This window comes from Choristoneura fumiferana, chromosome 14, assembly GCF_025370935.1.
Source record: "Choristoneura fumiferana chromosome 14, NRCan_CFum_1, whole genome shotgun sequence".
Classification (NCBI taxonomy): Eukaryota; Metazoa; Arthropoda; class Insecta; order Lepidoptera; family Tortricidae; genus Choristoneura; species Choristoneura fumiferana.
The window spans coordinates 11909653-11935031 of NC_133485.1; the positions used below are offsets into that span (position 1 = coordinate 11909653).

Sequence of the window (25379 nt, forward strand, 5' to 3'; positions counted from 1 at the left end):
CACCCTGGCACGTAATTAATTTTCTTCGACTATAAATAGAACTATTTTGTCTCTAAATTTCCATATTTATCATTATAAAATATTTTTTCATATTTTTTTCATTCTTGAATAAAAATAATCATAAAAAATAAAAATATTTGTTATATTTAAAAAATTACTTTTAAGTTCGTTAAAAACACACCAACCACATCGATTCGAAACTATACTTCATTGTTCATTTATTCTTTCTCAGCTAGGAATTTGTCAAAGTTTTCTCTATACTTTCCGTCTTTGTCAAACTTCTCGATGAGCTCTTTCCACGAGTCTGGATGCTTCTCCATGATGCCCCTGATCACTTGTTTTATCAGTTGCTTTTGTTTTGGAGTGCATTTTCCACAGGTAGTCTGAAGAGCTTCTGGGATGACCTCTGAAATTAATATCATCAATCTATAGGTAATCGATTTAATTCAGCCGTTTCAATTTATCTATTCGAATTTCGATAGCGTTCCGTTCGAAGGTACGGTCAAGGGCATAAATATATGCGTTACCAAGACGTCAAAAATATCTATATACCTCTATGCCACTAAACATAAGGTCGATGTATACATACTTTAACGCTATGGCTGTATATATATTTTTGCATTCGACCCTTTTGCTCTCTTACACATGACACGACAGCATGATAAGTTCGAATATACATATAGACTCCACACTTAATATGTTGTTAGTATTCCGATTATTTGCAGAAATCAATTCTCAACATCTTTTATAATAAGGACTGCTACTTTCTGTTGTCTGTTTTACTGGAATAGTCCAATTGCAGCACCATTCAAGGCCATATTGAACAGACTATTATTGAACAAGCATACATCTCCTAGGCAAGGGTAGAACGAGATTAATGGTTGACCTGGTTAAAGTCGCGGATTGACGGTGAATGCTGGCCGCTTCCTACCGAAGCAAATAGTAAGTCTATGGAGGCCTCTGTCCAACAGTAGACGACCTACGGCTGAAATGATGTTTTTAGGGTTCCGTAGCCAAAATGGCAAAAACGGAACCCTTCTAGTTTCGCCATGTCTGTCTGTCTGTCGGTCCATCCGCGGCTTTGCTCAGGGACTATCAATGCTAGAAAGCTGTAATTTTGCACGGATATATACGTAAACTATGGCGACAAAATGGTGCAATAAAAACTAAAAAATCATTTTTTTTAGGGTACCTCCCAGAGACGTAAAGTGTGGGTGTTTTTTTTTCTCATCCAATCCTATAGTGTGGGGTATCGTTGGATAGGTCTTTTAAAACCATTAGGGGTTAGCTTAGACGCGTCCCCCCCCCTCTAAAATCTAAACCGGTGGGTGAAAAAATTTGAAAAAATTCAGAATGGTAGTAAGTATATCAAACTTAAAAAGAAAAACTATAACGGCTAAGTTTACTTGAGAATTATCATTAGTTTTACTCTTAAATAGCAGCCTAAGCTATAACATATACCTAAACTTGGAATATTCCGTACAAAATACGAAATCCTTAGAAAAATATTACTTATTTTTTTTCATAAACCCTATTTCAGGCGTGTCCGACACGCTCTTGGCCGGTTTTTTTACATAAAACTGACCGTGATTGACCCTATCTCACCTGATGTTAAGTGCAAATGAGGCCAAAGGTGTATCTCACTGGTTCAGTAACAGCCTATTCACTATAGCCCTGAAGAGCCGTAGATGAAAATGATGATTTTGATGCTGATGATGAAGTTACATCTTTGGACTCATCTACACTTACCGTTAGGTCAGTTTTAAATAAATAAATAAAATAAAACTTGTGAGTCTTACTTACTTTTAAAGTCCTTTGCGTCAGGCGTACAAGGGCCCTTGTCCAGGAAACATTTGGTGTAACTAAGCATAATTCTGTCATTTTCAAGAATAGGCTGAATGTCAAAGTCATCGTACTTAGAACTGTAGAAGTCAGCGGTAGACACCGAGAGTGCGGTGATCAGAATTATACACAGAATTATCATGTCTTCACCGATAATGCACGTAAAGTTTAAAACTGAAAACGAAATACCAATGATTCCTGTATTTTATTTAAAAAAAAATATTTTTTTTTTTGTTAATAGCATCTGGGTCGCTTTTGCTCAGCAAGAACTACTAGGAACGACTCTCTGACAACAGCAAAGTGAAATCTTCAGAAAGGTTGTAGCATCACAAGTCATATTTATTAACGTTAATTTTGGATTATCTACGGTGGTACCTACCTACTTTTCTAGCTAATTATAATGTTGGCAACATTTATAATTTTATTTACGTTTTAAACCACTTGTTCTAGATTGGACAATTTAGGCAATTATAGATGAAGAAAATATTAATATTATTTTATCTTTCTTGTGATCAAAAGTTATGACTAGGGCTCATTCGTTGTTATTCTTTCTATAATAGGCTAAGTAAAACTTGGATTACATACGGCTATAGTAAATAAAAGATTGTTATTATATCTTTTTTATGTCATAGTCGGCTGTGCAATGCAAAATTCCGTATAATAATAGATATTCTTGATAAACGTAACTTTAAATCAGTTAACTACTCCATAATTATTTTATAAGCATAATAATTTCTTCTTATAATAATTCTAATAACAAGACAATTAAGTCATGATCACATTATACCTACGAAAGTTACGCAATCCCACTTCTTTTGTTTTAATTATTATCATTAGCATTCCCTCGTTTATTTCTCACTCACAAAACGAATATTAATAACTCTTTTTGATAGATTCACATAAGAAACTAACCTTAAACTAAGCCAGGAAATCTACTCGAAGACTGTGTACAAGGTAGTCAACACATCCTCTATTTATAAGACTTGTTGTCATTGTAGATAAATGGGTATTAAACAAACAACTGACCATTATTATGTTTGGATCGTGTGTGTAATTCTAATGGACATTAACTACCAAGAGTTTCCGTTGTTGTTTCCTAATCGTAACACTTTGTTTTATATCATGACATGTATACGTACTCGTATCAATAAGCAGTCCCGGACTAGGAGGTGAAATGTTGGTAAGCATCAACAAGACAGCCCTCCTTTTGCACGGAAATTGATCTGCCAACAATCTGAAGGAAGTCTATGCATCGAAAATCTTTGTGAACATGATTAGTAAAATCCCTATGTAGGTAATTATGTTAAACTTTTCTCACTGGTCTTCTTCCTCTTGTCTATCATTGTAATTATGACAGCAACTCAGAATAAATTTCTATAAGGCGAACAGGCGCTGTCATCGTCTATCCCACATTATCTCTCATTTCATTTTCTAGAATTTTAATCGAAAACGGCTAAATACTCTGGCGAAATTATCCTCTTACATAACACCGTTACATTTTTTAAAATGAGTTTTAATACATGTTAAATACTAAGCTTAATAACATAAAAAATATGTCGAAGACGTGCACTCGACAGGCCACCGGCGGGAAGGGTAATTTCGGAATGTTTATCGACAGGCAGCCAAATATTTGTGCAGCAGGACTTCCCAACTCAATAAGTGAACCAAAAATATCTACTCTTTTAAGTTTCTCTTCGCTTCAGGACGAAGTAGATGCTCTTATTCATGATAGCATCATACCTCCGACACCAAAACCGGATAGTCCATCACTGCGTCGTGAACGTATGCCTGATATGAGACATATTGGCGGCAACACCGAAGCACGCTTTCTCATCAATCCCCCGGTTAAAACAAAGTTCCAGACTCTCGTAGAAGACTTCAAGCAAACCGTTTACGCTTCTTATTGGAAAAAAACCGTGGGCAAGATTCCGGATGTAGTGCCAAATCTGCCTGAAGGTACTGATACCTTAAAAATAACATTTGGTCACAAACCTCCTCACTGCGAATCGTTGTACGATGTAATTACGCCTAAAGATCCAGCCCCTGAAGAATTGTACAAGAACGCACCATGTAAACGCAGTATCAAACGCAACTATTGCGCGTCATCATTCAATCCCGATGCAGTATTTGGTGCTAGATATAAAGTTGATATACGAGGAAGTGTAGTAAATCGATGCTTGACTGATGATAGAATACCAATGGGCACTAATTTAAAAAAACATATCAATGTTCAGCACGCTGAGTATTTAGAGAAAACTAAAAGTAAGTTAGGAGTTCCTCTATTTCCTATTAACAATATGGCAGATGTTCCACAAGGCCACGTCTTTGGTGTAAATACGACTGAAAATTCCATCAGTGTCTCAGATTGCTTAAGTTATTGTGATCTTAATCCCCGCAAAGAATTGGTCAAAAAGAGCTTGGCTCACTTAAATACGCTTCGAAAATGTTTATCAAAACGTTTCGATGCCCTGTTTTTCAAAAACCTTTACTTAGGTTTGAAAAGATTTGACCAGTACAAGACGGGTTGGCTTCCTAAGAAACTTGTTTACAATTACTGTGCGGCCAGATTCATTCACATTGATACTAATCTGCTAGAGAATCTTTTATTAATTTGGAAAATTTATAATGGCACAGAAATTGAGTACAAATCTTTTGTTAGTGTGATTAATTTTACACAGGTCTCACCACATTTGCCTAAAATTCGGGATGTACCAGATTTATGTGTTGAAAATCGTACAACTTACTCGGACATGACGAAAGGTGGACAAGCAGTTGATACAGGTTCGAGAGCTGGTGCACCTTCGGGACGGTACTTTGAAAAGGATACTGTTTTTATTCCTGGAAAGTATTGTAGGGCAGACCAGGGTAGCTTGTCTCATGAGACCGACATGAGAGTCTGCTTAAATCCAAGTATGTTCACGATCATGGGGTTGACTCATCGTGACATGTTCGCTGTGAGAGAACCAATCACCATCAGGAGAGTCTTCGAAGCGGCCGGTGAAAAGTTCACTGATGACTCATTTGAAATTGTTTGCGAAATGGCCAAAAAATACAATTCGCAAGGGTTGGTATGCTATGAAACTTTTCGTCGAGCATTGAGAGAATTTAATGGAGAAGAAGAGAAATAGAGGCAGTTTTATAAGAAATAAGACTACCTAATGGTTTAATTAAGTTATATTACGGTAGAATACTAGAAAGCTCTTTAATAAGATTTAAGTTCTTTAAGTTTGACAGAAGTAGGTATAATTATTTGTTTAATCCTTTTTCGATTATGCAGAAACTATTATTTATAATTTAAGCTTGTTTTAGATGTATGATTAAATTAAAGAAGGTTTGTAGACGTAAGAAGCTCTAACGAAGAGATTAGATATTATTTTATAATGAGGGAGGCTCAACCAAATTTTCCTTAGATCTGAAGTCATGAAGCTGTAATTGGTTTATGGTTTTAAATTAAAAACACAACAAGTACTTATTCATCTATTTATTAAATATTAAATTATGACTTAAAACTATTAAATGCACTGTCTTTGAGGAATAAATTTCCTTAAATTACACACCGTTTCAGTAAAATACGAGAAGAATAAATAAGAAATTGCTAAAGCAGGTACCTGAACTTTTCATTTAACTTTTATTGTGAGTATAGGTAAGATTGAACAGTTTTGCACTCATAATAACAACTTTTACTTTCGTATATGCTTGAGTAAAATGACTATTCTAACGGTTAATGACCCTGAATATGAAGCTTCTGGTCCCGAAGACATTGTGTGATAAATATTGAATATAAATGTCGGAAGTCATTAATGTTTACACACGTATCTAACTAATTAAGCATTTATATGAATGTAAACACATATCCGTTGGCTTAAATTGTACCTACCCATAAAACAAAAGCTTTGTTTAGTTTGGAACATTTAAGTTTATGTAAAATTATCCACGATATTTATTTATTTCGTTTATATTTCTTAAACATTTCAAAGCTGCAATTTTGGTTTTTAAAAAGAAAGCTAAAGTAAAATGGAGAACCGAATCATCCTCAACAATAGCCAATAATCGAGGAAAGTGAGTATGTTTGTTTGTCCCACTTTCATAGTTAAACTATTCGACATGTCCGTGAAATTTAGCATACAATGTGGTCTTAAGTATAGGTACTCGTAAATGTAGTGCTACTCCGTGACGAACATACTGAACACTCGTTTATAGCTCGAACGCTCTTGCGCAAATAGGTAAATATATCTGAAACAAAATTTCAGATCACGCTTGCACTTGGCTTTGAAACTATACCTATTAAAGAGTAAATTAAAATAGCCTGATAAATAAATGTATGATAAATAATTAGTAACTTTGAAATAAATAAGTAGTCGATAATTGTGATGCCTAACACCAAAGTGACGTCACAGTTCAATATTCACGTTTTAATAACTCATAAAGAGTACCTATGTCAATCGATTGATGGTTCAAATATTTGCTTAGGACCTCTTCTTTAAGAATAAACACAAATAATCTATCTCTATACCTACCTATCAAAAAGTTACGGCTGACTAATTTACACACAATGCATAGCCTAACCACAAAAGCTGGAGACTTGAAATTTGGGAGATCTGCAAAAATTGGGGGTGCACTAAGAAGGAAATAGAGAGCTAGCTATTTTTTATTATTGCATGGGGGCGCAAAGTCGTAGAATATAGTCAGTTGCCACACAAACCTGTGCAAAGTGCTATCGTGTGAATTGGACTTTACGCTACTACCATCATCAGCGGAAAGACGTCCAACATTGGAAAGGCCTCCCTTTTAAAACACAATTAACGGCCACTTGGCACTTGCATCCTCCGGTGCCAATCCCCACGATGTCATCGGGAGGCCTGCTAACGCTAAGTCTTCCGGTTCATATGCAGTTATAATTACAGTCGCGAACTGGGATTGTTGGGCCACCTGCCAATGTTCGTAATTTGGCCGTATGCTTTTTCGGGTATAATTAATGACAATATTTACTACGAGTAAATAACCCGGCTAAATTATGAATAGCGTGAGTGGCTCAACTATTCCGGTTCGCGGTGGTATTTAAATTTAGTTGCCGGTGACTAAGAACTTGTACAGGTCATCCCGGTTGGAGCGGTCGGGGTCGTATTTGTCCAGCAGTTCGTTGAAACGCGGCTCGCTTTTGACCCTGATGCCGAGAAGGAGGGTGCGTACGAGTCCTTTCTGCTTCGGGGAGCAGCGGGCGCAGGCTGTTGACAGCGTCTCTGGTAGTACGCCTAGAACAATAATAAAGGTCAAGGGTCTGTGCTTATGGCGTGCATTGAGTAGGCACCGCTAGTGTCGCTGGTGCGCTGGATTATTCGCGGTAGTTCCTTTGGCTGTTCCTTCTAATTAACTATTGCGTTTTGTTTTCGCACTAGTTCCTTCACCAGAGATAAAGCAGCTGCGGCGGAAACTACCAATTGCCTATTCAGAGATCCACTAAATGCACTCCAATGTTGGCAAATGTTAAATCGTCGATGATACTGCAATGCCGCGTAAAAAATGGCTAATTCCGCGGTGTGACATCCTTTCGCGGCCCGGATAATACCGACATGGAAATACCGACCATGTTTTTCGTGTACACACCCACAGAAGCTCATGTCAGTTCCTATGGGCGTGTACACGAAAAACAGGGTCGGTATTTCCATGTCGGTATGATCCGGGCCGGGAAAGAGTATCACCCATTCCGCGTAACCTACCAAATTTGAAAATTTGAGATTTCCTGGCCGCTATACATAAACACAAGGATATTTAATGTTAACGCTCTCCCGAAAAAAATGCGTCTAGTCAGATACGCAGCATTAGTCATTTTGTTTATGCGACATTGCAGAATCATCGATGAAATAGTACTTGACAGTAAATAATACCTTTTGTTAACTATTATTTACAATTTGAGGACCCAAAAGTGGCGGGCTTAAAACTGAAATCTAAGGCTTTTTAGGTGGCTAGAGAACTTGAGTTGGGTGCCTACAAATGATCCAGGTGTATGCGAGCACAGACAATAAAATTGTCTGTTCATCAAGTTTTTCTGGAATAAATCAGTGTGCGGAAATTTATAAACTAAACAGGATAAATTAAAAAAATAGTGATAAAAAGCTACACGATAGGTACCTATCTCTTATTTGTGTGGCGCTGAGAGTTTGTGCAAATCCGTTAAACTAGCATTGAATAATTCCGCGTATCTGACAAATTTAACCAATTTCCAATTCTTACCTACTTCAAATTCGTTGAGTTAAGCGATCTCCTATAAACCTACACATAACGTACCTACGCGGTATTTATGTATGATTTAAACATAAGCAGATACGCACTAAGTGTCCCCGACAATATTTAGGTAAAGTAAGTACTTTTATTCCATGAATTTACGAAGTTCCCGCAAGCTCAAAAATAGTTTAGTTGAACTCACGTTTGAAGTTTTTTCCGTCCTTAGTGCAAGGTCCTTTGTCCATAACGCACTTGTAGTAGGCGAGCAGAACTCGTTCGTTCTGCACGATAGAGTCAGCGTTGAGGTTGTCATATCGGTTGTTGTAGTACTGTTGCTGCGCCGAGCAGGTCACCACCACCGTCAGCACGAGATAGAGTATACTCTTCATGGTTATGATTGCCTGTTACCTGCTAAGAATTAACACCTGTGGTAAGACCATCTGCAAGGTCCGTCCGGATCGTTATCACTCACTAGTCTTAGCTGTTAATCCTGCCGCTAACTAGCCGTACCTACTTGCGCTGCTGTGTTCCAGAGGATTAAAACAACCGGTGAAATAGATGGCACATATGAGATATTCAATCTTACCTGGCAACGCAACGGACATTCTATATTTGTGTAAAGAAAGTTTGTTTGTTTTCGTTTACGTTGACAGGGTGAACCAGTTGATTGATACTCTGATACGAGTAGCTAGAGATAATTTGGTTCAAGAGAGAAGATAGATATTACTTATGACATGGTTTTTTCTATGTTTAACCAGTTGATAGCACTCAAGTATTTTAATGTATAAGTTATTCTAACGATTGGTCAAATTTATGTAATAATTCACTTTTTTTTAAACAAGTGATCATTATCAGCTTCCAAATAGAGAGACAAATAAAATTTATCAAAAATTATTAAAATTTCTCTCTGGCAAAGACGAGCTGCGCTAAACTACCAAAAAATTTTAAAAAGTTTCAGACGAATATACATAATATATACATATTTACTTCCATTAGAAAAAATATTTATAATGAAGGGTTTTTTTAATTTCTACAGAATAGAAAACTTCATTTTTTCCCACAGGCACAGAATTATCCTTAACGATCCTGAACGATCGGTCTAATCTAAAAGCACTGTTTAACAAATATATATAAACACACTCATTGACTTCGTCGAGCACAAATACTGTTAGCTTTCTCAGTACTTTCTAAATCACTGTAAAATACCGTTCACAAATTAAATAAATATACTCACGGGTTTCGGGCGAGTCCTGTGGATGCCGCGACGTGAGTGCTGCAAGCATTTCTTAAACCGGTCCGAGGTCGGCGTAACGGGACGCATACAAAGTACCGAAGAAAGCAGTTTTGTTGTAAACAAACAAGTATACGTGGTACGGGCCTGCCACAATCTACAGTGGATAAGGAAATTGTAGTATGGGTAGCTGATGATAAAGCAAATCAGCTGCTGTTTGGAGAAAAAAACATCTTCCCGTCTGAATTCATTACGGTTTGGACTGTTTTACATTCTTAAGGCCCAAAAACATAGTTTGAATAAAAAAATCAAGCGCCGCAAGTACTCTTTATTAAATTTGCGGCGGTCCTGTTGAGACTTTAGGGCCTTGGTCAGCCGATATGAAGTGTTTCATAAAGGCCCTTTCTTCCCGGTTGACCGACACCTCTGGAGACCCAAGAGCTGGTACGTATCGGATCGCACTTGCGGTTCAAAGGGGTAATGCGGCCAGCATCATGGGAACTCTGCCACAGGCAGATCTTTTGGACGGGGTGTACTTTTCATAATTTTTATTTTTATAGTAATATATAGATATATTTAGTTAAGGTTTCTTAGGTAAGTTTTCTTTGTCTTCTTATTATTACATTATTTATTTTAATTTAATTGTGATGAAAAAAATATTTGTTTATTTGAATTTGAATTTTCAATTCTTTGAAAAGCATGTAATTTAACTTTCAAAATAGTAGGTAGAAAGGTTATTAACTCAAAATAATACACTATTTTAATTCAAACCTTCCAGATAACAATGTTTCTTATTTTATTTCAGTTTTGATTTTGTGTTGATCATTTTTAATTAGATGTGAAATATGCTGTTTACACAGTGATAAAACTAATTCAGCAACCAATACAAACACTTATACCTAGCTACTTGCTAGGAAAAGTTAAACGTAGATTCATTCGTTAAATCTGGTTTAGGCTTGACAGTTCCAAACATTTCGACTACCAAACTGAGCTTGGCACTTTATGAGAGGCTTTATGGGCTTACTCCTGATTTCACTACTTTTAATAGACAAATCATCTTGAGACTTGTTTTTGTTGTAATTTTTTTGTGTATTCCTTCACTTCTTATTACTATTACCCAGGTATTTTTCAGCAGGCAATAACTGAACGTGCTGTGCTCTACAACCAATCCGCTTTTTGCATTTTTATTTTAAAATATATTATTGTTTTAACTACCTGACACCTAAAGTAAGATCTTAATGTACAGTCATGGGCATAGATATCTATATTATGTCGGCGGCCGATCTTAAAATCTGCCACATCAGGCCATTCCTAGGCATATCGTGAAAAGGCGCCATTTCATGATTTGGCTAAGTGACATCCGCCATATCGTTCAAAACTCATCGTTTAACGATTTGCCTAGTGACGTTTAGGCAGATCGTTAAATTTCTAGGCATATCATGAAACGCCGCCATTTTATTATTTGACCAGTTTAGATTTTTTTTAATTTTATTTTTATGTAAAAATTCATTGTTTAAATAAATAGATCATGAAATTCCTAGGCATATCATGAAACGCCGCCATGATCTGTTCGGTATAGAGCTAGGAATATCGACGAAAGCTTTACTCTAATCGATTTGCCGTATTGTTTCTCAGGCACATCGTGATATATGCCTGGCCAACTTTTAGGCTTATCATGAAATGGCGCCTTTTCATGATATGCCTAGGAATTTTGTGATCTGGCAGATTTTACGATCGGCCGCCGACATAATATACCTTTATGCCACTAACGATAAGTTCGATGTATCATAATATTTGACACTATGGCTGTGTAGATATTTATGCCCTCCATTGTAATGCATAGGTAACAAAAATTGTGCTAATTTTGGCGAAAACAATATTTTATTCTTTATAAGACGCACTACCTAAACCATTATAAGATCACTGCGGTCTATTCAGACTTCAGCGCATATTTCTTGATCACCTGTTCCAGTTCCTTAGGGTACCTTTCGGCCACCATTAGCTTGGCTAGGTTGTACTTTGCTCTCTGCTTCGGACTGCACTCCGAGCAGTCAGTCGGCACCATTTGGGCAATCTCGTCTGTTGAAAATAAAAAGCGATGAATTAAAAAAGTAATAGAACTTGAAACAGCACCAGTTGTACCCGTAGCTATATTTTTTGGTCATAAAGTATTGAACCATTATGACACCCTGCAATTTAAACATCGATGAACTCAATTATTAAATACTAGCTTTTGCCCGCGGCATCGCTCGTGCAGAATTAGTATGCACTTTACAGAATTAGTTTATTTTTTTTTGATCCCACAGGAGCCATACATTATTTTGTTATAAAAGAAAGCTATGTTAATCCAGGCGTATTACCTGTATGCCAATTTCATGCAAATTTTACGTAGAAACTACTGAACGGATTTTTATTCATCCATACCAAATTTTGCGTTTATAATATTAGTAAAAAGTAATAAAATTAATTAGGAGATAATTTATTAAAACCTTGGGAAAATTGCATAGTTCCCGCGTGATAGCTAATAATTACTTAGCAGACAAAGTCGCGGGTAACTATTATATTTAATCGCCGTAGGCCACATGTTGTGTGTAAAAAAATATTCATGTCGCAATATGATATTGCTTATAAGATTTAACAGGCGTTGTAAGAAAAAAATTGTAGGTACGAGTAAGTAAAAGTTAAATGAGTAAAAGTTGACATGTTCATAATTTTGCAATGAAGTATGTTGTAAACTCTTTATTGTACAAAATAAATAAACAAACACAATTGACAAACGTTGAGATATATTTACAAACGCGAACTTAAATCATAGTAGTAAATAAAATATATTTATATTTAGTTTTTGTTTGTTACTTTTAACCAAAGCTGCTCTGTATTACTTATAACCAAAATTCAATGTTTTTTCTATAATACATTTGAATATAAAATAAACCTAAATACATACAGTCGAACACAGAACCTCCCTTTTTTCGAAGTCGATTAAAAATGCAAAATGTCTGAATCCTTACCTTTAAGTTTCTGATAGTCTCCACAGGGTGCACGGTCAAAGATGCAGTCAAAGATCACCTTCATCTTCTTATCGTCCATTATCATGCTCTCGACATTTACTTCATCATAATTTGTATAAACAGTTTCAGCAGCAAGGACCGCCACCGAGAGCACCGAGCATAGACAGATTACCAAGAAAAGCTTCATTTTGATATCTGAAATAAGATTGGTAAAAAAACTATATTTTTAAGACACCTTAAGCATTTACTACATCATGTCATCTCTATACGACCTATATACGTCGCACTACAGGGCGCTGGTCTCCTCTCTGAACGAGAGGGCTTGGGCCGCAGCTCCTACGCGGGTCCAGTGCGTATTGGGAACTTTATATTGTCTGAATGACTAATAATATTTAAGGATCATCTCCTGCAGGTCCTCTACTACGAAGTGGAAATTTGAATTTTGTATCTTGCCATCCCGCTGATGCTTAATATTTAATACGAGAGTGGTACGATACGAACTTCGACTTTTGAATTACGTAGTAGCCCCCGGTACCGTCTTTCTGTAAAGGCAAGGTAAAGGCTCACGGAGACACGTACCCGGAGCCCTTTACTTCCTAGGGTACTTGAAAGTCTAATACTTTTTCATTGTCAATATTCTTTTTACGTTTCATCGAGATTCTATGTTTGTTGGTGCCTTGGGACCCCGATATGCCTTAAGATGGCTCTGACTATTGGGATACCTTTCAGAATGAGAAGCCTTGGCTGAAGCACCCACGCGGACTCGATGCGTGCAATTTCCCGCACACCATAGAATTACTTCGCAGGTGTAACCGGATAAGGATGTTTTCCGTCAAAGCTGTGAGCCCGAGCTTGAGCACACTATCCTCTGCTTGAGAGGATCATACCACTGGGCTATCACTATCACGGTTTACTAAAGCGGCAATTACACTAAGTCGTTCGCCGACTCAACCAGAGCTCATCTCCAGAGCAACACAACCATACACCATGCTACCAGACGTTATACTTGTTAACCACAACAAACGTTTCAATTTGTCACTGTAACTCCCCAAGTACCCACCTATATTTTTTCTCAAACGAAACTATCCCACAAAATATTAATACACTAGATGAAAACCCGGCTTCGCTCGGGTAAAATGTAGACTCATAATAATATGTTTGAAAAAATTTTTTGCCAGTAAAGACTGTCGTACTTATCGAAAAATCTGACGTATATTCCCAGCCTTAATTATTATCACAAACACTTTAACGGCTAACCTACGTATCGGTATTTCACCAGTAGATATTTCTCCTAAATCTTATTTGCCCAAATAACTACGTAGTCAGTCCCAAAGTTCTGTCACAAATGAAAATAATGATAAAAACAAAAGTACCAATCAGTTTTTAATAAATTATATACCAATTTAAAGTACATTTAATAAAAAAATAAATTTAAGTACTTAAAATTATTCAAAATGACTTCCTTTGTTTTTAATACAGGCCCTTAATCGGCGCAGCCAGTCGTCTATCGCAGCACGCACCATTTTCATGTCTATTTCAGCGACTGCTTTTCTTAAAGATGACTTCAGGCTCTCCAAATTTTTATGGGGTTTAGCACAGACCTTCCCCTCTAAGACCTGCCAAATTTTAAAGTCCAGAGGATTAAGGTTCGGACTGGAGGAAGGCCAATCTTCGTGTCTTATAAAGTCGATTTTTTGACGGCCAAACCAGGCTTGAGTGGTCTTGGCTTTGTGTGCTGGCGCAGAATCCTGCTGGAACACAAAATTATGACCTGAAAATAGCGTGTTGGGCAGATCTTTGACATGCTTATCCAAAACCGTCTCTTGGTACACTTTCGCACTGATTTTGACCCCTTTTTCGCAAAAATGAACCTCAGTTGGCCCGTAATAAGATCAGAGAATACTCTTCAGAGCTCCTAGCGTACACTCTATCATTATGTTTATTGTACTTCTCTTCAATATCGAAAATCTTTTCGTCTGTAAAGAGGATATCACGGTGTCGATTTTTCGCGTACCGCTTTAACAACTTCCGGGATCTTTTAAACCTTATTGTTTTTAGACGGGCATTAAGTAAGTGCCCACTCTATTTTTTGTATGCTCGCAGACTAAGATCTTCGTTTAAAACCTTTTTGACGGTTTTTCTACTGACACCCATCTGCAAAGCCATCAACTTCTGTTTTCGGACAGGATTTCTTGCTATGCGTGCCTTGATCGCTTTGATCACTGCTGGTGTTTGTACGGAGCGAGGCCGGCCAATTCTTTTCTTGTCCTCAACACTGGAGACTTCATTGTACCTGTCAATCGTACGGTACACAAACCTAAGCGTTATATTTACATTTTTGAGCAACTTGAAAATGGTACTTGGCGAGTGCCCACAGCGGTGCAATGCTAAAACAGCTATTCGGTTTTCTTTCAACGTCCACTCCATCGTGAGAAATTGCAGCGAATGACTGTTTATTGTTTTAAAATAATTGACAAACATTCAAAAATGGAATTCAATCAAATTTTCTTAAAATCATGTTTTAAATTTAAAAATAATGTGCCAGTGACAGAACTTTGGGACCGACTACGTATGTCTGTCTCATAATCAAAGAAATTAGACCTAAAGGGCCCCATATAAGGTACGATCCGTCTGTACGATCGATCTGATGAAAATCGACGAATCGTACCGTGTGTCCCTTAAAAGGTCACAATGGAGAACGAAATGCAAACCTGTGACACGTGATGACGTGACACTCACGCCACTTTGATGTGATGACTTTGACATGTTTACTTCGCAACGCCATTATATATACTCAGTAATTTATTCCATTTTTTATTGAAAATACTCGCTAAATCCGAATTTTCTACCTACAAGTTGTCGACTCGGAACAAACGTCAACAACTGAAGATAGTTATAGTTGAAGGTAGTTGGTGATAGTTTTGAGTTTTGATAAGATCCATTCAAGTTTTCCGGCAAGACGTTTCGTTTTACACAGTCACATGAGTCACAGTTCTTTGTAATGGATACTTTTTTGGCGTGACGCACGCGATGTGTTGAAGGCGAGCCGTATCTAAGAGCTAGCTAGTATGAAACGGAACGTTTATTAACTACCCAAGATGGCGACTGCGGTTTGTTTGTCAGTGCCATTAGAATTTAACGAAATTCTCCATAATCCGAATTTTGCGGATATATGTTGTCGACTCGGATCGACTAATTTTTTACGCTCTTCAATTTGATGTGCATTTCGTTCGAGTCTACCGTACCCCTGGACGAAATTATTAATATAGATTTTATTAAAATCGTCTTATAAAACTACCTTGAATGTTTATTTATTTGCTGTTAAGGCGTGTTTTATTAATCCTAACTGTTATTGCTGAAATAAGACCCACATCTTAGTAAGGGAGAAGATACTAAATCTACCTGCTCATTAGTAAATTCAAAGAAAAGAAAAGAAAAAAAAATGCAAAGAAATTCTTTTAGTTCATTGATATGGATCTCCGCAAAGTAACGCCTGATTCATTAAATTACTAATTCTAAGTTTCAGCTACAGCCCAATTGACATAATTTACATACCTTAGAGATGATTCCTTACGACCTGTCTGTACTGGCGAAGTCTTTTGGATTAGTGATGAGATCTGCTACTGTATCGCTTTTATACTTAAGTGCCTGAACAATTAAAACAGTATTTCTTCACAATCAATAAACTGTTATGCAGTCAATCTAATTGTCGTAATTACAATGACAATTTAATTAGAGATCCTGTTTTCTGCATTTTTTTATAAGCGCTTAAAAATGGTTTAGAAATATTTAGTCTTCATTTTGACTCATTAAAAATTCTAGACTAGATTGATCATCAAATCCAAGTGAAATAAAAGTTCACTTTTCAAGCACACACGGACTGTCAAATTATTTTGGGATATTGTTGGGGTTGTTTGCTATCTTTTCACCCTTGGACCTTAGGTCCACAAGGGTCACGGATTCGGAGATACGATTTTTTAAATGTTTCTCTTTTTAAATTTCCCAAAATCCCGCCTTTAAACGTTCGTAACTTTTTTATTAATGCATGTATATATATATTGTTTTTAATACCCCTTCGCCTGGCGCCGCCATTTTGCTCATTTACGCGCATCTGGCGCCCGTACGGATCCGGGAGAGAAGGGAAAAGGCTAGTTATGGCGGCCGCCATTTTGCATGTTTTACCACATTTGGCACAGGTCTAGGAAGGACAATTTAAACTAGTCTTCGATGTTTAGAAAAACTTAAATTTTACTGCTTTTATGTATTATAAGCGTAATAAAATGTAGCATTTTGATTCATAATTAAGTACGCTATCATATTGCATACGGTAAATATGTATAAAGTGTGAAAATAAAACAATATTGTAAAGTAAATATAATAGTATTTTTTCCAATTCTCGATATACCATACCATAAATGATACTTTTTCTCATTAATATTTGTATTTTGTTTACAATACTATACCCTAATTTAAAACATACAGTCATAAAATCACCTCACTCCATAAATTTTTTAGCAGTAGAAGCATTACTAAATGTGGGCCTTATCAGGCGGCGTCCCGCCGGTGTTATAAAGTGACTCATGTTTCAAGATTAGTTCTGAGAGAGACGTGGCTGTTGCAGTGTAGTCTATCCTTGTTCTATAATTAAGCTTAAGTATAAGTTAGAGCAGTGCAGAATGCTTATTAGCCGCCTAAATGCACGTTTAAAAAAGTCCTTAGCTACTCTACCGGAGCAGGCCGGCCGCCAGATGCGCGAAATAATTATGTGTCCCGGAACGGGACAGATGCCACATACGCGCTAATATAAAAAATGACATCCGCCATAATGCGTCTATTTCTTTTTCTCCGGGAGCGGGAATTTGCCACACGAAGGGATACTTGGTAATACATGCTTGTTCAAATAATAATAGTTTTAACTATAATATAAAAACAAATATATACCTCGTTGAGTTTCTTGCCGGATTCTTCTCAGCAGAGGTTTTTCCGAACCGGTGGTAGATTTTTTTTGACATTCATAAGTGCTTGTTATAGCCTAAATTGAATAAAGATATTTTGACTTTGACTTTGACTTTGAATTGATAGTCTCAAAGGGACGTACGAGAATTTTTATTCTAAAAAATTATTACTGATTGAGTGAAAAAAATCCTACTTCGAAATTCAATTTTTAAGAAACTGAAGCCAATTAGACAGTTTTTTTTAATTACTTCTCTAGCTTATGACGTTTCTAACGATATGCTACACACTGATAAAAAAAACTGAGTCAAAACCGGGATATTCCACCCCATTGACGGAAAGTAGGTAACACCTTATTCAATAAATTACGTACTAAACTTCATGATAAATTTCAAATGTGATTTCGCAAATAAATTTCGAAAAACATAGAGGTGCGAGCACGGATTTGAGCCCACGACCCTCTGCTCATTACAGCCACCCTCCTTCCAGCCACCTCTTCATATGGATTTGTATGGGTATGCGCTCACTACAACAACTCCGTAGCGTCACCGGATCGCCTCACTCGTGAGGTTGCCACCCGCGGACGGCGAGTGGACCACTCGGTGACAGCCCGCTGCTCACAGCAATAGTGACTAATAGGAAATTCGTGGATCACGCGAGGTCCACTCGTTGGTACCCGTGGACCACCTGTCGATAACGAGCGGACGCCGAAAGTCGAGGCAGTGCAGCAAGGCTACTACGAAACTCGAAACTCGAAGTTCGTATCGTACCGTCCCTCTCGCTCTCGTATTAAACAGTTATAAGTGTCAGAAGGACCGCACGACACGAACTTCGAGTTTCGAGTTTCGTAGTAGCTCTGCTGGTCGAGTGCCGGGTGGCTCTAATGAGCAGTGACCTTAAGAGGCCATAGGTCGAACTATTGGACCACTTACTCGTCTTACTCCGAGGGGGGAGTTCTCAAAACCGGGCGCTACAGTTAATTTCATGTGTGTATTGAAGTTAACATTATTTTTCATCTCAATTGCTGTAATTTTCCATTAATCGACTGATCGAGAAAAAACTTCATGATGTTAATTGTTTCGGTACACTCATTAATCATCTATTCTCATTGTTTAGATTATTATACATCAAGGGTAAAAGGATAAAAAAAGTCCGTTGCTGCCTTGTGGCTTGACCTACGGTCTGTTCAGACTGAGTTTCCACCAAAGATGTGCGAGGATGTGTTGCGAAGAATGTGTTTTTAACCGACTTCAAAAAAAGGAGTAGGTTATCTATTCGGTTGTATTTTTTATAATGTTACCTCATAACTCCATCATTTTAGATCCGATTTGAAAAAAAAAAATTGTGTTCGTCTAGGAATACTTACAATTAGGTCTCATAAGCACCAAATCAGGATTTGATGATTGAATCCTAAGGAAATCGAGGGAAATCTTCAAATGTTGTAGGGATACCTATGGTAATTTTGATATATTTAGTAGTAACTCGTGCATTTGCTCTTGAAAATCATCATTTGGTGAAGTGGAACTGATGATGAAAACCACAGTTGACCATCGGAGTTACTACTCAATAACAAGCTTAGTATTTCATGGGTTGAATTTCAATTACTTTAACACAATTGCTAAGTAATTTATGCTTCTCGTAATGCATATGGTGAAATGGAATGGGTGGTGAAGCACCATAACTCCTCAATAAAGAAAGTCTCTGCATCGGAAAAAGCAATATTTTGTAAAATGTGACGAGCAGTTGACATGAAACCACCACGACGACGGTTTCGATATGGTTTCACGGGATACCCGTAAAAGTAACACATTTGGAGTTGAAATAAAAAATACAAAAAGAATCCAAAAACCAATCATAATTTGATTGCTTAGTAGCGACATCTCTTGTCTGGGTGAGCGGTTGGTTCTGAAAGAGTGTGACGTCTCTCGATGAGAGCGGAACATAGATGTCGCTAGTGCTGCTGCATAAGTAGCGTAGTAAAAATAAGCAACCTGAGATATGTATGCATAGGAAAAATTCGTGTCTAGATTCCTGTCCAGCGGTGGTGTAGGGGTTATAGCACGCAGCACGGATTGCTGAGGACCTGGGTTCGATTCCCAGCGCTGGTCTCTTTTTCTGGTTTTTCTGTGCATCCATGTCTCAGTTTGTATTTTCGATATAAATCGATTTGTTACAAATTCATTAAATTTGACAAATATTTAAAGAAAGAAAGAAAACATTTATTCGTGACATTACATGACGTGAAGTGACATGGATAAGAATAATAATGATAAAAACAGAAATAGAATTCCAACTGTGAGAGGTATGCAGTATACGAAATTATTTTATATAAAAAAAAAACAAGAGAAGCGGCGTTCGTGCAACGAGGTTGCATTCTTTATTAAAAGAGCGGGAAATTTACAAGTTGTCATGTATTTTATTGGGTTCGATATATTTTTAATATCATAAACTTAATTTAAGATTGTAATCAACACATTTGATCCTATCTCTCGCTTTTTTTGTGTTGAAGTGAAAGTGGCAGATCAAAGTGAAGTTCAAATATTTGGAATTCAGTGAGTAGACCCAGCACTGTCCACAGCATTAAAAAAAAAAGTTGCTCACGGAGTGAGCAAAATGCGATTTTGCTCACTGATTTCTCATAGCAAAACCTGCCTGTTTGAGGTGCTGAGGTGAAAAAAATATTTAAATATTTCACAGCGTATTTATTTTATTTCAATATACTCCTCTAATAGCTTCACAAATGGAGCTCCGTAATGCCTATCTTGCAGAAAAACCGATAGCAAATTTCTTTGGCAACGTCAGCGTTTTAAACGCAGCACACAAGGTTATACCTATTATTTCATTCTATTTAGATAAACATAGCCACCAAAGTCTAACGTTTCTGGCGTTCGCGATCGCAATCAAATGACAGTTTTTGTATGCGAAATCTGTCATTTGATTGCGATCGCGAGCTTAAGAAACGTTACGCAATACGGCCTCTGGTTATAGTTGCGATTCAAGGTGGTTGCAGGCCGCTTCCATCCGAAGCAACTGGAGGTCTATGGCGAATGTCCAAAAGAGGTTGTTCTACGGCTGAGCTGATGCGATGATCATGAAAATTTCACTATTTCTTGTACTTCTTACTGATCTTGTTCCAGGTTTTGGGGTACTTCCTCTTAGTTTCGCTGACGTAGGTTTTGATAACGACTTGCTGCCGCGGCGTGCAATGCGCGCAGTGGTCCTTCGCTATCTCTGGAGCTAGTTCTGTAATAAACCAAAGACAAAATTAGGGGTCCATACAGGGGTCCATATCGGCTCGCATACTTAATGAAAGTCCGAATGTAATGTTTGTCAGAATGATCGTTTGTCAAAAGTCTTTTTTCTCTGAATCCAATAATTGTTCAAAATTTTGAACATGAAACTACCGTGAGACTCACTCATATTTTATATAATGACCCGGATAACTCACGTCTTAAATCGAGTTTAGCTCGACATGTTTCGGGCTAATCCGTAGCCCTTCGTCTTCGGAGCAACGCGACTCAGCGGCTGCTGCAACACGCGCACTGCGCGCCGCCGCTCTGCTCGCGCGACTACCCGACGAAACTGACACCGGCACACAACTACCCGCGTTTTCATCATCATTACAACATCATTGCTCCGAAGACGAAGGGCTACGGATTAGCCCGAAACATGTCGAGCTAAACTCAATTTAAGACGTGAGTTATCCGGGTCATTATATAAAATATTGTTCAAAATTGTTATGAAACAAACCTACCTAACCTATACTTTTCTACAGGATGACCATTTAAATTTTTCAGAAAAAAATATGGTTTCAGTGGGAAAATAATTATGACAAACGATGATTCGGACAAACATTACAGTATTACTAACAAAAGTATGCAAACTTTGGCGCTTCCCAAAATTAGACTAAACTCTTTAATTTTATCATCACATCTAAGCTCAAGTTCACAATTTTTAATAGTGAGTAATGTGCCCCTATCGGTTTGTTACATTCACTATTTTACTTCTCCTCCCCAGTTAGAATAAAATTTAAAAAATCTGTCTATGCGGGCCACTATAACGCTTCTTTGGGTTATAATATAACGCATAATTCGTAATGTTAACGGTATCTTTCCCGTTCGATAAATTTCCGTTCGATAAATTTCCATTTGCACAGTCAAGCAAATTTTTTGAGCTATTTTTTATTTATATTTCTATTACGGTTACGATGTCATGCTCAATAGTGATTTTTCGAAATTCATGGGCAAAATTGTTACATTTGAAATTTACCACGAGCCATACGGTGAAGGAAAATATCGTCAAGAAACCTGCGCAAACCTGCGAAGTAATTCCGTGGTATTGTGTAAAGTTCCCAATTCGTGTTGGGATTGGGAATTGCGGCGCATGCCCTCTTATTCTGAGGCCTGTGCCCAGCAATGGGATGTATACCGGATGTGGCCTGTAATATGAGCAAATAATTAAAACATAGATAGCACTCCTCAAACTGAACAACATTAGTTCAACGACTTTTAAAAATAATTAGTTTTTTTTTTAATTTTTATTACTTTTTACATTTTTAAGTTTATTCGAAAAAGCAATGTAAAGCAAAATATTTGATGTTTGTAGCGTGATAGGCGACCTCAGTTGTGTTCTAGGATGGCGTACATTGATAGCAGTATTTAATTTGTATGAAAAAAGGAAAATTCAAAGACTCCATTATTTTTAAAAGTTGCTCAACTCATTTTATTCAGTTTGACGGGGACGATGTATGTTTTAAATTTTTGCTCGTATTACGGGCCACACCCGGTATAGAGGCCAGTGGTCCCAAACTTTTTCAGTTTGTGGCGCAATTATAGGCTTGGTAATTTCGTCGCGGCGCCCTTGCAGCTCGGGAGACTGGCTAGTTAATAAGTTTTTGGTAAAAATTACGTTTTTAACACAAGCTTTTGTGCTGACTGTACTTTTTGTTGACTGTACTTATATTGTCACCCAAACTACATTTGCATACCAAATTTCAAGTCGATGCCATTAACCGTTGAAGAGTTCCATCCTGTGGAGACGATCCTGGCCAGACTACCAGGATGTCACTACCAAATTATTACATTGTCACGCATTTTACATAAGCATACCAAATTTCAAGTCAATCCAACTACTGAAAGTTGGTCGAATTTAACTTGCAAGATTTGATTACAGACAGACAGGCAGACCGACAGATAGGTAGACAACGGGACAGGTGAAACTAAATAAAAGCTTGTAAAATAAGCATGATGATTTTCACCAGATTGCCTAAGTTTCCCGAGTAACAGGAGTCCCACACGGCGCCCTTGGCTATACACCAGCGCGCCTTAGGGCGCCGTGGCGCACATTTTGGGAACCCCATGATATAGGCTGTGATGATGATGATGCTCGAAAACGGTGGAAAATGTCTTTACCTTTAACTTCATCCCAATAAGGGCCGCAATCCACCTCACCAAGAATGCAAACGTTGACGGCACGATGGATGAAATCATTGTTAACGATGGCCTCGATATCGATCATATCGAATTTCTGATCATAACTGCTAACGAGAGGCACTCCAACGCAGATCAATAGAATTAAGTATAAATCCATAGTAATCCTGAAAAAGAAGTTATATTAGAAGGTTGATTTGAAGTTAGCGTCTGTGTCAACGGGCTGAAATATGCACCTGACTATTTAAAACTAGCTTTTGCCCGCGACTTCCTCTGCCGTAGATTTCGATATTAACACAATACTCCATACTACATGAATAGTACTTAATGAGATTTTCTCGGGTCAGGCTTGAAAAGCTCACTTTCTCGGAAGGTACACTTTCTCAAAAAGTTCATTTTCTCAGAAAGTGCACTTAGCAAAAAGTGCATTTTCTCAGATAGAGCACATTCGCAGAAGATATATTTTCTGAGAAGGTGGACTTTCTCAAATTATGAACAATCTTTACTACCTATTAATAAATCTCTAAATTTAATAAAACCGGGCAATCGCATGTCGAGCCATGCTCAGTATAGGGTGCCGTAGTTGCTCAACCGTCACAATAGGTTCAGAATTTAGAAGGGGACGCATATGTTTGAACTCTCCGAGCGATTATTTACTTCACTGTTGATTTTGTCGAAGAAAAATAGTATTTTAAGACCACTACTATTTTTCTAAGACCTATTTAACGACACCCCACGCAGCAGGGTTGGAGTAAAAAAAAACACCCACTATGTGTGACAGGTAAATAAAAAAATATCTGTAGTTTTCTACCATTTTTTCGGCCTGAATATTACACATACTCATAACAAATGTGTCCACTTTGGCAAAGTGCACTTTTTGAAACAGTGCACCTTTTGAATAAGTGCCCCAATTGGGAAAGTGTACCTTTTGTACGTACATTTAGCGGAAAGTGCACTTTTAGAGAAAGTGTACGTTTTGGGAAAGTGAGTTTTTTGAGCCTGGTCCATTTTCTCACACAAACTTAAATGTCCCACATTATCCGATTCCATGGGATTTTTGAAAAATCCTTTCAAACTGCGGATAAATATCAACTGAAAAACAAGTTCACTAAGTTACCCATCTATGTACCATGCTCAAGGAATAAGATTTTACATACAGGAAGGCATGGCATAGCTGCAAAGAATCTTGTTTCTCTAGACAGACAAGACAATTTTAAGGTAACTTTCTAACTGAAATTATTTGCCGGTAGGCAATTAATCTGTCTGTCTGTCTTCAATGCTGTTCTCTTTGATGGGAGAACTCCAGAAGCGTGGAGTAGGTGTGTCGTCGTGTTGTTTTTCAAGAAGGGTGATAAAACTCTTCTGAAAAACTACCGACCCATTTCTCTCCTAAGCCACGTTTACAAGCTGTTTTCAAAAGTCATCACGAACCGCCTTGCGCGAAGACTCGATGAGTTTCAGCCCCCGGAACAGGCCGGGTTTCGATCGGGGTATGGTACCATAGACCATATCCACACAGTGCGGCAGATTATACAGAAGACCGAAGAGTATAATCGGCCCCTGTGCCTAGCATTTGTGGACTATGAGAAGGCCTTTGACTCTGTCGAAACTTGGCCTGTTCTGGAATCTTTGCAGCGGTGCCAACTCGATTGGCGATACACATCCAAATGTTGAGAGGTCTGTATTAACACATTCATTATCATCATTATATCAGCCGTAGGATGTCCACTGTTAGACATATGCCTCCCCTATGTTTAAAATATCAGATTAAAGCTAGGAAACTAAGTATATCCACTTACTTATTTTTCTATAACTAATCACTGGTACGGAACTCTACCAACTCACTGGTTACCGCAATGTGCACCGTTCGAACTGAATAACGTTTTAATATGATCCAAAATCATTGGCTACAAGTTTAAATACTTTTTAATGCATGATAAACACATTAGCGACAAATTTGAAACATTTCATTAATTACGACAAAAACTGGTCTAATGAGCATCACTTAAACAAACGGCTCTGCATTAAAAATGCACGGCTTTGTAATTATTCTTTATACTTAAGTGTACAACCCGTGAAAGCCTAAAAAGTAAGCACAAAAGGGTTTTAATTGGTAAGTACATCACATAAAATATGTGAAGTATCTTATGCAGATCTACGCAAAAAGAGTGTTTGTTTGACGTCAATGTCGTCTGTCCGTCGTCTGTCGTCTGTCTGTCGTCGTCTGTCCATGGCTTCGTAACTCTCCCACGGATGGACCGATTTCGAGGCGGTTTTCTCTATATGAAGACGAATTTCCTTGCATTGCAGTGGTCCTACTCGCAATTGCCCAGTTATTTTTACCCGACTGCCCGAAGGAGGGTTATGTTTTTCGAGCGTATGTATGTATGTCTTTTTATTTGGTCCACGCTGCAGCCTAAACAGCTGGACGGATTTTAACATATGAGATATCATACCATAACTGTTGGAGTGACATAGGGTATATAATATTTCAATATGTCTGTGAAAAAAAATTTGGTGGAGGAATAAAAAAATATATATTTTGTATTGTAACAATAATGAATATCAAATGAAAGCTAATACTCGTAATTAGCCCATTCTAAATATATATGTTATAATACTTTTAATCTACAATTTTCACAGAAATATCAAAAAGTATAAAATAAAACCTTAAATTTTAAAAAAAAAAAA

The 25379-nt window shown here is 37.4% G+C and overlaps 3 protein-coding genes across 9 annotated transcripts; all 3 read right to left on the reverse strand.

Moving 5' to 3' along the window:
- Nucleotides 1-123: 123 nt before the first annotated feature.
- Nucleotides 124-15965, reverse strand: LOC141435158 (allergen Tha p 1-like). Of its 6 annotated transcripts, none has more exons than XM_074097756.1 (3): nt 15862-15965; nt 12307-12501; nt 124-406 (listed from the first exon to the last, which is right to left on the reverse strand). In XM_074097756.1, exons 2-3 carry the CDS (start codon nt 12491-12493, stop codon nt 219-221), a joined length of 375 nt encoding a protein of 124 aa, XP_073953857.1. In that variant the 5' UTR covers nt 12494-12501; nt 15862-15965; the 3' UTR covers nt 124-218. The 6 variants fall into 6 exon arrangements, with proteins under 6 accessions (XP_073953857.1, XP_073953852.1, XP_073953851.1 ...); XM_074097751.1 differs by lacking the exons at nt 12307-12501; nt 15862-15965 and adding exons at nt 1804-2016; nt 2755-2858; XM_074097750.1 differs by lacking the exons at nt 12307-12501; nt 15862-15965 and adding exons at nt 1804-2016; nt 2634-2797.
- Nucleotides 5309-9394, reverse strand: LOC141435163 (ejaculatory bulb-specific protein 3-like). 2 transcript variants are annotated; one of them, XM_074097762.1, is made up of 3 exons: nt 9299-9394; nt 8267-8472; nt 5309-7094 (listed from the first exon to the last, which is right to left on the reverse strand). In XM_074097762.1, exons 2-3 carry the CDS (start codon nt 8451-8453, stop codon nt 6907-6909), a joined length of 375 nt encoding a protein of 124 aa, XP_073953863.1. In that variant the 5' UTR covers nt 8454-8472; nt 9299-9394; the 3' UTR covers nt 5309-6906. The 2 variants fall into 2 exon arrangements, with proteins under 2 accessions (XP_073953863.1, XP_073953862.1); XM_074097761.1 differs by having other exon boundaries at nt 8267-8475; nt 9299-9390.
- Nucleotides 15966-19946: 3981 nt separating the features above from the next.
- Nucleotides 19947-24644, reverse strand: LOC141435168 (allergen Tha p 1-like). The gene is made up of 3 exons (XM_074097770.1): nt 24488-24644; nt 22671-22855; nt 19947-20502 (listed from the first exon to the last, which is right to left on the reverse strand). The coding sequence occupies exons 2-3, from the start codon at nt 22846-22848 to the stop codon at nt 20363-20365; spliced, it is 318 nt and encodes a 105-aa protein (XP_073953871.1). The 5' UTR covers nt 22849-22855; nt 24488-24644; the 3' UTR covers nt 19947-20362.
- Nucleotides 24645-25379: the final 735 nt, after the last annotated feature.

Bases quoted from the DNA above. Each gene is read 5' to 3' on its own strand.
- LOC141435163 (XM_074097762.1), bottom strand. From the start codon at position 8,453: ATGAAGAGTATACTCTATCTCGTGCTGACGGTGGTGGTGACCTGCTCG. The intron at 7,095-8,266 runs GTGAGTTCAACT...TTATTGTTCTAG, and splicing joins GGACGGAAAAAACTTCAAAC to GCGTACTACCAGAGACGCTG.
- LOC141435158 (XM_074097750.1), bottom strand. From the start codon at position 2,682: ATGCTAATGATAATAATTAAAACAAAAGAAGTGGGATTGCGTAACTTT. The intron at 2,017-2,633 runs GTAGGTATAATG...TTTCGTTTTCAG, and splicing joins AGTGGGATTGCGTAACTTTC to TTTTAAACTTTACGTGCATT. The intron at 407-1,803 runs GTAAGTAAGACT...TATTAATTTCAG, and splicing joins TGACGCAAAGGACTTTAAAA to AGGTCATCCCAGAAGCTCTT.
- LOC141435168 (XM_074097770.1), bottom strand. From the start codon at position 22,848: ATGGATTTATACTTAATTCTATTGATCTGCGTTGGAGTGCCTCTCGTT. The intron at 20,503-22,670 runs GTAAAGACATTT...GGTTTATTACAG, and splicing joins TTATTGGGATGAAGTTAAAG to AACTAGCTCCAGAGATAGCG.